This window comes from Sardina pilchardus, chromosome 8, assembly GCF_963854185.1.
Source record: "Sardina pilchardus chromosome 8, fSarPil1.1, whole genome shotgun sequence".
Lineage (NCBI taxonomy): Eukaryota > Metazoa > Chordata > Actinopteri > Clupeiformes > Clupeidae > Sardina > Sardina pilchardus.
Window position 1 is genome coordinate 21,176,394 of NC_085001.1, and position 15,000 is coordinate 21,191,393.

Sequence of the window (15,000 nt, forward strand, 5' to 3'; positions counted from 1 at the left end):
TTCTATAAAGAGGTCCACTTCTCATCTGAAGAGGCCTTCAGTATGTGCCTCAGCTACTGCTGCTGTTTAGTCGGATTAAACACACTAGCGGAGGCAGCAGCAAATGATTCTTAACAATGGCTGATGCACTGAGGCATTCTATTGGAATAATGCACATGAATAAACATGCTCAGTGGTCTACAAGAAGGAAATTAAATCACAAAATAACTGTATCGGTCCTATGGTCTACCCTCAGCAATGGCTGTAATAGCAATTAAAAATAGCTGCCTGATGAATCGGCTGTATGTTAAGTTAGGTCAGAGTAGCAAGAAGACCACTGCCGAGGCCAAATACGAGTTTCTAAACACTAACATTTGATGAAAACGGTATTTCAACCTGAATGTGGTCTGCTCAGCACCTATTGAAAGCTTTGGCCATCAAAAAATTATGCTGTCAAACTTTGATGATCAAAACAATGCTGTCAAAGTCAGCTGTGTAGCACTGACAGTTTTGACTTGGTAGGATCTGTAGCACTCTAATGTAGAAAAGGATAAAACAACTACATCAAATGCAAAGATTATGCTGTGTGGATTTGTGACAAATGAAGGGCCTATAACAATACAAGATGTTTCAGTGGGCTTGAGGGTGTTTTAGGGCAAAGTGTTAAACAGCACTGGGCTGGTACAAACATAATAGGCCTGTTTGTTTCCCTCAATAGTAATGGACAGTTTGCTCAGAATAACCATACACATCCTTTAAACAAGGTATTCTCGGTATGCTATGCTGTGAGGCTTGCATAACATAACAGTAAATAAACACATACAGCCCATTGTGCATACTGAATGAGTGCACTGCATGGGTTTGTTTATTTACGTCGTCAGGATCATTCTGCTCAAAACCCAATACTTTCAGTCCAAAAAAAGTGAGCGCTGTAGCCTACCATTCAATTATAAAGTGCCACAGTTTACAAAAACGAATTAGTCATCACCCAACTAAAAGCTACTGTAGGCGTCAAATGACATCCATAGCTAATTATTAGTCTGGGCTAGGTTGAAAGTAGGTATGCCGCTCGGTAGTGTTATTTTGCAAGGAAGGCAACCTTCCACCTGCGGCAGCACGTCATCAGGAAGATGAACAGGCAAGACAAGTTCTCTCCGCGCCATGGTTCACAAGCTTCAGTGTCACGATTAAAAAATATGAATGACACACAACACTTGATCCGTACGTTTCAATGGGCTACATTGTTGGTTGAAATGGGCGACAGGCGGACGGTTCCACTGACCTGACACTGGCTAACCAATGTTAGCGTAATGCACAGCTTATGCTAGCTTTGCTATGGCCAGGACGAGTAATTGGCATAAATAGCTTATCACTGCTGAACTAAGTTACTGTGAGTGCACAAGGACATTTCACAATTGTGTGAAATAGAACCGACGGTAGTGTACATTCTAACAACCCTTTGTTTACTCCAGAAAAATGACAACTCTGAGCTACTGTTAACATTTGTTCGTGACACAATAACTTAGTAGCTACTGTGGTACAACAGTTAGCCTAGCCTCGCGCATACGAGAACTGGATGGAGCGTCCTTTATTACTGTGCGCTACGTCTGGTCAGATCAAGCCAAGATTCGGTCTAGAATTAGAATTGCAGTATTCGTACCTTGTCACTGATGTTTTCTGTGCTGTCAGGGTCTCCGCCTCCTCCCCTCTTTCGCAGCTCCGTCATTTCTTCGCTGTTTCACTCACAATACATGGAAGACTCCAAAGCAACACAAGCTGGTTTTGAAATAAATGTCAGCCGTCGTAATCCGCCCAATTTAACTTGTGACAAACCTAAACGAGCAGTCAGAACGCCTGCCAATTGAAAACACCTAATTAACGCGTTAAGATAGACCCCCCAGTCATCCGCCAAGATAATGCGTGCGTTTGTTTATACCTGCAGTTCTTGGGTTGTCTAGTTGGTGCTGCGGTGGGTAAGCAGCCTATCCTCTCTCTCTCCCTCGTTCTGACTCAACCAAGAGCAGCAGCGAAACACGGCTCCGCTCTGCGGTGACAGGCGCCACAGCGACACTCCCGCGGAGGGAGGAGGGAGGAGGGAGGGAGGCACAATAATGGGAGGCATGTGGTAAGGGAGAGGGAGAATTGTTGATAAGGATTTATTGGCTTCGGCATTATCACCATTGCACTGCAGTTACAGTAGGCTACGGACTAGTTCCACCCTGCATATGGGCCTGCCTGTCAACGCTGTTTCATTTAGCCTACACACGACGACACGATAGATTCGAATATAATGCAGAAGACTATCTAAACTTAACTTTGTCTACCACATTGTTCAAGTCGCACTCCACTTACAGCATTCAAGAGTTTAAACCACACATTTGGAAAACAAACAAACAAAAAAGGCTAGTGCAAAAATCTCAGTGGCATAGTTTCTTTCTTTCTTTTTTCTTTTTTGTCATAGGCCTAATGTAATTCCAAAGCTGTATCAAACCTCAGAAGTTATTTTCCTACATACCAACACTGGCAAGCATGAGGAGCAGTCCCATGGTTTTCATTAGGTACACATCAGTGATATGATTTCTGGTCCTATATCAGCTGTTGGTCATGTATCCCATGATAGGTTACTGTTCCAGTCATTTCCTCTCCCTTTCACTACTTATTAACAATAGTTTGCTCCTGATTTTGGTTATACTGAAGTCTCTCTCTCTCTCTCTCTGTGTGTGTGTGTGTGTGTGTGTGTGTGTGTGTGTGTATGTGTGTGTGTGTGTGTGTGATTAAGAGTTTTTACAAGAAAACAAAAAGCAAAGTTTTCGGTGGAAAACAGCAAGGATTTAATCAAAAATTAAATTAAAAAAGAAAATCAAAAAAATGAGTACCAGATCTATTGCATTATCAGTAACATGTTTTAGGGGTTATTTCTAAGAATTTTCTTGCAGCTGTACTTGAACACAAATATACAATGAACATTCATCTACCACAGATTGCACACTAGACACCGTAGTAATGCAGTCTAACACGAGACCACCGAAATTGAAAAAAAGAACCCCCTGTGTGGATTTGATCCGGTCTTGTAAGTCCCCAAGCAGAGTACAAAAGTCAGCTGAGAGACAAGGCTCTTCCATCTCGGTTCTTTCTGCAGTTGCACTTGAACACATCTCTCCGGGTGCAGAACTACTTAGATAATGCCATTAACATGAGCCATAGGAAAACAAAAGGAGAAAACTAAAAACATGAAACCATAATTCGTAATGCCAAACATGTACAATGCACTGACACATAAAGTCAGCTGTGTTAGACATGCAACAAGTAACCAAACTTGCTGAAATTACAAGAATTCATAATTCAGAATAACAATTTAAAAAAAGAGAAAAAAGTATAATTGCATAAATACTCTGTACAGTTTGTCTCTCACTGGAAAGAAACGCACCCTTTAAAATGATAGCCCGCTAACATAAAAAAAAGAAATGCATTCAATAAAATATGATTTCCTTGACATTTTTGTACACGTGAAGGTGCAAGAACAAGTTCAGATTGATATAGCCACCTGGCTTTGAAGCTGCTTGCAAACAGCAAGCCTTAACAGCTCGATGTTATGATTGCACTCTTGATACAGTACATTAATGTGTAAGGATATCGTCATTACCTATTTGAATAATAACGATCATAGCAACGATGATAGTAACAGTGAGTGCATATTGTATGGCAGATCTTAGGGAGAACGTTTTCTGTGACCGTGAACCTACTGCACTTGTGTAACAGCTCATTAAAGTGAAGTGTGTGTCAGACGTGTCAAGAGGGACATCAAGAAAAAAGAAAAAAAAAGAAAGAAATAATCTTTCTAGTTATTAAAGCAGCACTTCTGTTCGGTATTGCCCACAGTACCACCAACAAAGGACACTCTAGGGAGGGAGGGAGGAGAATTTGACATCCACAGGCAGGCAACAGGAAAAAATAGATATAATTGACATCGTTATGTCTCGTATGTAACCATGACGAGACACTAAAGTGAAATGCGTGAGATCCCTTTTCTAATGGCATGACGTATCAGTCAAGTTACATGCTACAAGTGTGACGTCTAAGCAAGGAAATTTCCCATCATGCAATATTTTCAGAAATAATTCCACATAATCTATTGCTTACATGACTGGACAACAGTATCTACACTGGCGTTCAATGACTTGTTGTTACACTGGACTTGGTATCTGACAAGGATCCACTAGTCCCTGGTATCACTGAAAAGAAAGGAAAATGGAGGAAAAAAAGTATAACACTGAGTGATGTTAACTGTGATTTAAAAATCCAGTTCTACATGAATTAAGAGGAGAAATGAACCAAACAATCTTCTGAGTAAAAATCCCTTGTTAGCCTAGAAGCAAAGCTCTGACCTATACTACCCAGTTCTCTGGTGAAATATAATGAAGCATTTAGAGGACCCAAGAAAAAACAAACAAAGAAACAAATAAAGAAACAAACAAAATAACATCTCATACTCCACATACACACGATCAATGATCATTTTCCCTCTTTGTGTATTGTTACAGACACACGATATTCATCTCACTGCACAGTGTCACACATGTAGCGTCTTGACAATATCAGGTATGCTATGATATACAACATACAAACAATGATTCTTAAAAAATACATACATACAGAACATACATACATACATACATACATACATACATACATTATTCAGTCACTGTTGATTAATGGCTTGGGAACTAAAAGTGACGAACGAGGACAACAAAATGTGGTTCTGAAAAACATGGTTCTACAAAGACCTTTCAAATACATGACACGGAGTGATGAACCAGCAGTTTGGCAAATGAAGTTCGGAAATTTGTGACTGCGATTTCCATTGGAATGGCAACTGTGTGATACTGTGGGCAACACATAAAAAAAACCCTTTGTAAACAAAAGAAGTAAGTATTTGCATAACTAGACGCGCTAGTAATGTCAACCCACAAACATTTATAACATTCATCGTCCCCAATATTATCCCCACAGGGACCTCTGTGACTAGTGACACTGGCTAAAACACAATCTTTTTTGTTTTGTGTTTTTTTTTTTTCTTTTTCTTTTTGTATTTGTTTTAACGCCAGGAGTGGCTTGTTATAATGCAATGTTACAGGCAATGACTGTGTTTTTATTTCCTTTCAATAAGTCATTTTTTTCTCAGTTTTTCCTGTTCTAGTTAAAAAGGCCATTGTAATTATTTACACTATTAACAGGTGTTTCTCACTTTGCGAGGCATACCGCACAGGACATCTAAAATCTAAAACGTGACGACATGGAAAAAACAAGGATTCTTGAAGGACATCTTATTGACCGCAACAGAATCAAATAATAATACAAAAAGAAAAAGTCACAAAGCCCAATCACTGCCTTTCTTAAACTTCCTCAAACACATGACACGCTGAACGTCGCTAATCCCCTTTTGTTCTACATTAGTACTGTCCACATGGTAGCTCACACACTCTTGCACACACACACACACACACACACACACACACACACACACAGATAAGGAGGGGGGGCAGGCCAGAGCGTGCTGGCTGGCAGGTCCTGGACGAGGGGATAGTTGGCCATGAGTGACGGGTGATGGGGCGTGACGCGAGAGAGGATGAGGAAGAGGCGGGGAGACGAGGAAGAGGAGGCAGCCGATGGGGACGTCTAGTTCTTGCAGCCGTCCTCGGAGCTGCGCTCGTGTTGCAGGTTGTAGTAACAGTTCTGGCACACGCGCACCGGGGACGAGATCTTCAGCCGCTTGATCTCCGACTGGAATCGGCTGCACCTGCGGAGGGGAGGGAGGAAGAGACGGCAAGAGACGGCATGAGGCCCTGGACTGCAGCTGAGCCCTGGACTGCAGCTGTCTCACCTACTCAGCTCCTGCTTCAATGCTCAAGCATTAGCATACTTCAATGTCGAGAATACTTCAACACTGACTTGGGAACATTAAGACATAAATCTTTGAGTGCCTTTAAATTAAGTGCCACCTGTCTTCATGGAATACATTTGGTGCCACTCATTTGGACTTTTATACGTCCTCCCTCGCTCCTCGGGCCTCGATCCTCACTGATCTACATAAAGAATGATGGGGCGAAAACAATGGGATAGTCTATCCAGTGTTAGTTATAGATCAGTGGCAACGCCCCTCGAGGATCGAGCATCGAGGATCGAGGAGGCATGTTGAGAAGCACCTCTGGACTGCATCACCTCACCTACTCAACTCCTGCTTCAACGCATTAGCATACTTCATTGTCGAGAATACTTCAACACTGACTTGGGCACATTAAGACATAAATCTTATGTGAAAAAAGGAAATAAGTGCCACCTGTCTTTGTGTAATACATTTGGGAATAGTAATTTGATTTACACACCACGGATCAGATTGTGCACCCTTTGCCGGTGTTAATTCACAAAGCAGAGTTTCTTCTGTACCTCTTTCTCTAATCACTCAAAGTGTGTACTGGTGTTATTATTGACCTTTCGTCTGCTTTATACTTGCTTTTAACTGACTTACGTCCAGCTCGTATAACGTGTCAACCCCAACCCCCCCCCCCCCCCCCCCCCCCCCGCCCATCGAGTAGTGCATTTTGCTTACACTGCTGTATTGGATAGTTTCATTGCCCAAAATACAGCAAGTGCAATTCAGACAGATGTAGTCTACACTAGACACCACAGACTGCCGGCAATAACTGGGGGTGGAGGAGAGAGAGAGAGCACTCATCATCTCTAGACAGCAGTTCTGTCTGGATCCAATCAGAGCCAGATGAGGGCCAGGGGGGTTCGGGGGTTCGGGGGTTCTGGGTGGGGGGGTCGTCGCTACAGTTCCTACTGCTAGTCCAGCACTACTGCCTTTGCTGGCCTACTGCTTTTCTTGCGTCAGCACAGCAGCACTCCAGGTCTAGACAACCACGTTTCCTCAACTACAGCCCAGGCACTACATCACCCTCTCTCCCGTGGGCAATTCTCACTCCACACACTAAAACTGCGCTTTATCCTGCTGCTTTACTAAAGCACCTCCACAGGGACTGAATGCAGACAATAGATGCCTACACACCTACAGTATGCCTGGACACTAAAACAACACACTAAGCAGCACAGGACATATTTACCTCTGCTTTACGACTAGAAACAGGACGCATATTTTCTCTGCTTTACTACTAGAAACAGGACGCATATTTCCTCTGGTTTACTACTAGAAACAGGACATATTTACCTCTGTTTTAGAGAGTACAAGCCACACACTAGCACACCAGGATACTACTTTTTCTACAAAAGCGAACTTAAGCTGAGCTATGCTGTTTTACCTGAACCACAGGTTATATACAGTAGTATGCACTACTAGACTAGAAGGCCCTGTTTCATATTTGGCGGTCCGCCTGGGGATGGAATGTTAGCCTTCCAGGCCCCAGGTGACCCAGAACGGGTGAAACAGTCCTGCTAGACTACCAATCCTACATTTCCCAGGAGTCCAGCAAACCTGATGCTTTTCCAAGGGATGTGGAACTTTTGGCTCCATGGAAGGGATCCTGGGTTGTGTAAGCATCTTCAGTGATGGGTGAATAGAAAATTGTAAGAATGCTTTTAATCCTTAAAAACACAACAGAATCTAGTCTCTATAGTCGTGTACTTGGGGTATGATGAGGGCACCAGAACCAAGGACTGCCCCTTTAATACGTCCCAGAGCATCATTTTTTGTTTGTATAATAGTACATACAACTGAAGGATTTGAACTATGATTAAACCATAACACCTACAGTACTTTTCTCAACTTACTTACCCAGACATACAAAGTAAATAAATAAAATAAATAAAGTACATGGCATAAATGTTAAGTCTACCACACGTTTTGATTACGGCATGCTTCTTACTTCTGGCAGAAGAGCTGTCCGCAGTTCCTGCAGTGGTGGCGTCTCTCGGTGAGGGAGAAGCGGACGGTGCAGCCGGAGCAGCTGTCCACCTGCTCGTCCTTCACCCAGTGGTCGGCGGCCGAGCGGCCGGGCTGCTCGCTCACCGACCAGCTGAAGACGCGCCCGCGCCCGTCACCCACCAGGATCTTGCTGTGGTCCCTGGGCAGCGCGAGGAGGAGGAAGAGGAGGAGGAGGAAGATGAGAGCGTGCATAATCACGTATGGACACAAGCGAAGCATATGTCACACACATACAGAGGCCTTAGCATGTGAGCACCGATGTGTAGACCTCATCTGGAGTTCACATCCATCCACAGGACAGAGAAGACGATCAGGGTTAATGCATGCAGGCTGACACACACACACACACACACACACACACACACACACACACACACACACACACACACACACACACACACACACACACACACACACACACACACACACACACTCTCTCCAGGAACTTGCTGTAAATGACAGCTCACACAAATGCCCTTACACCCCCACCCACTCACATAACTGCTGGACAACATGCAACCTCTCTCACACACACACACACACACACACACACACACACAGAGACAGCGGGGCAGATGGAGCGGTTAGTCATCAGGTGAGTGTGGTGCTGGCGCTGCCGTGAGCAGATGCTGCTGCAGAGCTGCTGGCGTGGCCGTGGCAACCTCCTCCAGCCAGCGTGACCACTTCATACACACACACCAGTGAGTGATGGATGCCCTTGGAGCAAAATCACATTTACACACGCTCCCTGAGGACACGGACACACACACACACACACACACACACTCACACACACACACACTCTCACTCACTCACAGTCTCTCTGAGTGACATACTCAAACAAGAATAAGCCTGTCGTCATTCTTGCCATACTCATCAGCCATACTTAACTAGACAACAAAAACACATTTAAACACACACACACACACACACACACACACACACACACACACATACATACAGTGCGATTCTATTCCTCTTCACGTCTTCATACCATGTCGGGTTTTTCTAACACACACACACACACACACACACACACACACACACTCCCTGTCCACCTACTTTGAGATGGCGAGCGCAGTGATCTCAGCCGGGTGGGCATTGTCCTTGCGGTCGAAGGCGGTGTGCATAGTGAGCTTGCTCCGGAACACCAGCTGTCGCTCCCATCTGTAGCCTGTCGTCAGGGGCACACGCAGAGAAGAGCACAGCGGCTACCAGTCAGATACCACACTAGCACTGGCACACACACACACACACACACACACACACACACACACAAGCACTGGCACACAAACACACAAACTAGCACTGGCACACAAACACAAACACACACACACACACACACACACACACACACACACTCACACTGGCACTGGCACACAAACACACACACTAGCACTGGCACACAAACACACACAAGCACTGGCAAACAAAACACACACAAGCAGCCCATACCCACTCCACTCCCACCACCACCACTAAACTCAAGCACAACACATGAGTACAATGGCACACATGTACATAGTGATACAGTCAATACACAAGAGCTCAGACTCAAGACCTTTGCATTCATTCACTCTCATGTCAATTATTTGCTTATTTGTCTTATATACTGTACATTGTTGCTACTGTAAATCCTGAAGTCACACTCATATAAGACAGCACACATATGAAAATAACTAATAAGGAGTGCGGATTATAGACAGAATCTGTGGATGCTTTTCGTGACATGAATTTAACAATGTAACAAAAATAGAATGCGTCTTGTGAACTCAAATGGGGCTCCATATGGTGAAATACTGACGGAATGGACGGTTGAAATAGCAGACATGAGGTCTTGTAAAATCTCTGATTGAAGATGGTGGAGCCAGACGCGTCAGCTCGGTGGGGTGTCCCAGCCCATCGCTAGCACCACTTGGGTGTGAGCCAAGTCTCATAATAATGCAAGGCAGGACGCTTTTGGACTTTTCCGGGCTTTGATCAACGGTTCAATAAGAGGCTGTCAGCACATTTGCCGAGAAGCGAACGCTGTCAACAGCGCTGTGGGCAACTTTAATTGCCCGGGGAGCCATTACATTGCCATGCATATGTATTGGTTCAATGAACTGTCAGTCACCCTATACAAAAGCATAATGAATCAATACATGGAAATGTTGCCCTGTCCCTTCCTAGATGAGCACACTCAACCAGGCAGGAATTTAGCATTTTCAGGAACATTAGTTTCAAATCCATTTGTGGTTTGTTCAAGCATCATTTTGTTGCTGTTGTCAAACTATACAAAAACTCGACAACTACAAAGTCTGCAGGAGATTTCAGATTGGATTCCAAACTTGGTGTTGTGTATTAACTGATGCATGACAAGATGCTAACAGGGTGCTAAGGTGCAAACAGGGCAGCTGCGATGAGCGAAATCCTACGTAGTGCTACCCTCCCAGTATTATGAGGCACCCTTCTTCAACTACAGATCTAATGTGAATATCACTCTCAAAGACCCTAGTCAACTTCCTCATTCAAAAGGCCAAAACAACATCTTAACGACATTGTGGCAACTTCAGATACTTCCTCAACGCTGTCGTGGTGTGTGTGGGGGACACTATAAAGCGACCTTGTGTTTACATGTGCGATGGTGGGGGATGTGTGTTGGCCGGTGTGAGCGGTACCTGGCCTGAGCTTGTTGTAGGGCCGGGCCTCCATGGTGCTGGGCTGCAGGGGCTGTGGCACGGCGCTCTGCCCAGGGTGATGGTGATGGGGGTGGGGGTGGGGGTGGGGGTTGGGGTGTGGGGGCTGCCCTGGCCTTCCCTGCCCCTGCCCCTGGGCCTGCCCCTGGCCCTGGCCCTGGCCCTGGCCCTGGCCCTCGGAGTAGTTGACGAAGACGAAACCGTCCTTCTCGTCGATGCTGAGCGTGTCGGACCAGCGGCGCGAGTCCTCCGAGCTGCTGTCCATGGACCAGGAGGCGGTGGCGCGTGCGGCGGGCCGCTGGGGCCGGGTGTTGGGGGCGGGGCTGGGCTTGGGCTCGCCGTTGCTGCCGGCAGCGCTGACGCTCTGCTCCTCACCCTCCGACTCGCTGCTCTCCTCCACCTGGGTCTCGCGGCCCTCCGTGGCTAAGATCACACACAGACACACACGCACACGCACACACACACACAGTTAAGGTGCGGTTACACAGCAGACGCAGATGCCTACACAGGACACTAGTACAGTATACGTTGAGAAGAGAGAACTGCAGCTCTGTCCAGCAGAATGGACTGGTCTGCACGTCGCAGCGCAGCGCTGGTGAGAAACAGGTCGATGTTCACGCATGACCAGTAACACACTGGGCAGCTCTCACTGCCCCTCCCGAACCATTCACAACTGGTATATCTAGAGCAGAGGTCCTGACAACAGGCACGTTCACATGTAGAATTGCTGAGTCATGGTTAACCATAAACCCATTAGCATGGCTCTTGAAAAAAATGACTGAGTCACAGTTGACGGCACTGTGCCGTTAAAAAGCTAAGGGCTCCGTCTGAAATACTTAATGTGGTTAGGAAGTGCTGACTTGTGTTCTTGCAGCTCACTGGCAGGTGCAGTGAAACTGCTGAGTCATGTCTGACAGCAGGGTGTGGTGTTCATGGGGGGTGGAGGAGGGGTGCTGCTTACCCATCTTCTCCTCTCCACAGCAGTCGTTCACTTCGGGAGGCTCCACCGGCTCCGGAGCAGGGGTTTCTGGGACTTGTAGGAACTCCATCCTCCAAAACTGGAAGAAGAAAAGTCATTTTACCTTCCCGCATTATGTTCAGCAGTAAATCCAAAACCTCTGTCTGTCCTGCCCGAAATAGCTAATTATACAAGCCAAGAATTGACACAAAGGAAGCCTTAAATATCAACTATCAGGCAGGATGTTTATGTTTTCACCAAACTTTACGTATCCAAACTGAACTGGGCAATCAGAACATTTCCGGTGTTTGTCTCAAATACCAAAAAGACGGGAATTCATCTCTAGTTTTAGGCCGTGTTTTTCTTAACCTGATCCCAGAGATCATTGAAAACTTAACATTCAAAAATGTGTTTATCAGCAGTAGATTCATCAGAAAAGGTGTTTGTGTGTTACCCTGACAACGCCGTCGGAGTGTCCGGTGACGATGACGTTCTGCGTGTCCCACTCGTTCATCTCGGAGACGCAGCAGCACAGGATCTGCTGGCTGCGGCCGGTGAAGGTGTTGGTGCTGGCGATGGGGCTGCCGTTGATGCTCCACACGTGGATGTAGGTGCCCGCACAGGACACAATATCCCCCTGTGGAGTATCACGCACACACACAGGCACACACACACACACACACACACACACACACACACACACACACACCAAAAGCAAACACAAGAGAAGCATACAAACACACTTTTAATCTCACAGAAATTGCCTTTGATTGCTTTTATTTTTTACGTTCTGTTTCGTCATACTGCTTTCTGAGATGTCGAGCTCTCTGGTATATTTCAGAACAAAAACATCTGCATAAATGGTGCCACTTGCTCCTTTTGGCTCATTTCTGACAGCAAGTCTTAAGTCTGTCAGCAGCAGTGGTGTTCAGATGGTGCAAACCAGAGGGGAACTGCACTGTGGTGGCTGTAATATCCCTGGTGCTGTGGTATTGCCAAACCAACTGTAACAGTTCTCTGGAACTGCACAGACATGGCACTACTGTTTATGAGTCTACTGTTGAGGTATTGTCTAACCACCAGCAGATGACCACTGCTTGTTCTAGAACTGCATTGAAGTGCTGGGCTTCCCCTTTGTGGCTGCAGACTGATGTGTGTGAATCGGTTTAGACGGGTGCATGCGTTCCGGTGTGTGTGTGTGTGTGGGTGGGTGTGTGCGTCACAAATACAGGCTGTTTGGATTTGTGCATCTGCAGCTTTGCACTAGAATGTGTGCATGACGAAGACCTATGACTCTCGCGTGTGCGTGTGTGTGTGTGTGTGTGTGTGTGTGTGTGTGTGTGACTGTCAATTTAATTTCACTTATAGAGCGCCAAAACATTACACATGTCTCATGGCGCTTTACAGAGTGTTAAACATTCAAAGAGAGCCCATGAGTAACAGGGGCAAGGAAAAACTCCCTAGAATTGAAGATACATATAGGAAGAAACCTCAGACAGATCCACGACTCAAGGGCCCAACCCATCTGCCTGGGGTCAGTTACAGTAAAGTCATTTGTAGTTTGAAAGTTACAATGACAATGAAAAGTTCAAATAGTCCAGTGTAGGGAATAAATTGTCCATTAGTAATCCATTAGTTATTTCAGAAAGTGATGGGTCGCTAGGATGCGTGAGCCAAGGAGACTGTGTGACTGTGTCTGTGTGTGTGTGTGTGTGTAGCTGTGTATACGTGTACAGGACTGTCACACGGGAGCACAGTAGCCTCTGACCTAGACAATAGTGGGTAAGTGTGTGTGTGTGTGTGTGTGTGTGTGTGTGTGTGTGTGTCTACACTCACAGTGAGCTCGTTGATGCAGAGGGCCGAGACGGGCGCGCGGTGGCCTCTGAGTTGGGTGATGAAGGCCAGCTTGTTGAGGTCCCAGATGATGCAGGTGCGATCTCGAGAGCCGCTGACCACAATGTGGTACGCAGAGGACGCCGTCAGGCACGTCACCGCATCAGTGTGGCCCAACAGAGCCTGGACACGGACACACACACACACACACACACACACACACACACACACACACACACACACACACACACACACACACACACACACACACACACACACACACACACACACACACACAGGCCAGTTAAAAGAGTGATGACTTGAGGCAGAATATTTATTTGTTAATATTTATTAATAGGAACAGCGTGTAATATTTATGCTCACAGCAGAAGAACCCCAATAATATTAGTGTTAAATCATATTTTCATGTGTAGAATCTGTAGATGATTCTTTGAATAGAGCTTTGAATAACTCTCATTGCAATCTTACTTGTATTAGAGACTATTCCCAGTAGGCAATAATTAGCTTGTACTGACGTACATACATGCTATGTGATCTAATCAATGCATTTCAAATGTGTGACTGTACATGTGTGTGTGTGAATGCGTGTATTTGTATCTGAGGGTATTTGACCCTATGTATGTGGGGGGTATTCTTGGCCGACATTCACCTTTGTGTGTGAATATATGTGTGTGTGTGTGTGTGTGTGTGTACGTATTCTTGGCCGACGTTCACCTGTTTGAGGGCCAGAGTCTTGGCTCTCTCTTTGGATGTGCCGGTCTCCCACACACAGATGGCCGTGCTGGTCCCTCCGGTGATGACCAGCTTGGGGTCGGGGCAGATGGCACACAGGATCTTGCCCCACTCCGACAAACACTCATACACAATCACCGCCTGTAGGGGGCGACACAGAGCTCACAATCAACCATTGTGCAAACAAACAAGCCATATCTTTTACCTTCCATTGTTTCAGTAGACACATTAAGAGACAGTAGACGCCCCCATGATCTCTTCCAGCTAACTCATACAATGTCTGCAATAACTGTGGTGTATTTGTATTTCAAAATGGTGTGTTAACTGATGAGAATGCTATCTATTTCAAATATGACATTAGATGCAGAGCAGATTCTAGGTCCAAGTTATGAACATTTCCCAATATCCCCACTAGATGGCACTGTTGCGCTGCAAAAGCAAATGAACCATCCAAACAGCTCCGGTATTCATACCAAATCTCAAACACCACTACCACTGCGACATCTCTGCCTTCCACCACACCCCCCCCTCCCTCCTCTTCCCCTCCTCTCTCTCTCTCTCTCTCTCTCTCTCGCTCTCTCTCTCTCTCTCTCTCTCTCTCTGCAGGAGGCCCCTCTCTCGGTCCTCTGGGTGAGAGCAGCTCTGGGATCAGAGTGGGGCCCAGGCAGCGCGTGATGCAGGGGTTCTTACGGCTGATCTGACAGCAGCATTCCTTTAGCTACTGCTGAGGTGAAGCGAAGTTAGGACGTAAAGTCACAATGTGTTTGTATGTGTGTGTGTGTGTGTGTGTGTGTGCACATACAACAGCATTGTGTGGATAACCCATCTTTGTGTGTATGTGTGTGTGTGTGTGTGTGTGT

General features: G+C 45.8%; 2 protein-coding genes across 4 annotated transcripts in view; both read right to left on the reverse strand.

Annotated features, from left to right (window-relative positions):
* Positions 1–1,980, reverse strand: part of cds1 (CDP-diacylglycerol synthase (phosphatidate cytidylyltransferase) 1) — a 25,807-nt gene extending 23,827 nt beyond the window's left edge. Inside the window, exon 1 of the mRNA XM_062543201.1 lies at positions 1,640–1,980. Within this exon, the coding sequence (XP_062399185.1) occupies positions 1,640–1,705 (66 nt within the window). The 5' untranslated portion in view covers positions 1,706–1,980. The remainder of the gene's footprint in view (positions 1–1,639) is intronic.
* Positions 1,981–2,786: 806 nt separating this feature from the next.
* wdfy3 (WD repeat and FYVE domain containing 3) overlaps positions 2,787–15,000 on the reverse strand; it is a 102,533-nt gene continuing 90,319 nt past the window's right edge. For all 3 annotated transcript variants that reach the window (XM_062543203.1, XM_062543204.1, XM_062543202.1), the window contains 8 exons: positions 14,123–14,281; positions 13,391–13,570; positions 12,009–12,191; positions 11,558–11,654; positions 10,579–11,019; positions 8,981–9,092; positions 7,860–8,057; positions 2,787–5,776 (listed from right to left, as the gene is read on the reverse strand). In XM_062543203.1, coding sequence (XP_062399187.1) covers positions 5,656–5,776; positions 7,860–8,057; positions 8,981–9,092; positions 10,579–11,019; positions 11,558–11,654; positions 12,009–12,191; positions 13,391–13,570; positions 14,123–14,281 — 1,491 coding nt within the window. In that variant the 3' untranslated portion in view covers positions 2,787–5,655. The remainder of the gene's footprint in view (positions 5,777–7,859; positions 8,058–8,980; positions 9,093–10,578; positions 11,020–11,557; positions 11,655–12,008; positions 12,192–13,390; positions 13,571–14,122; positions 14,282–15,000) is intronic.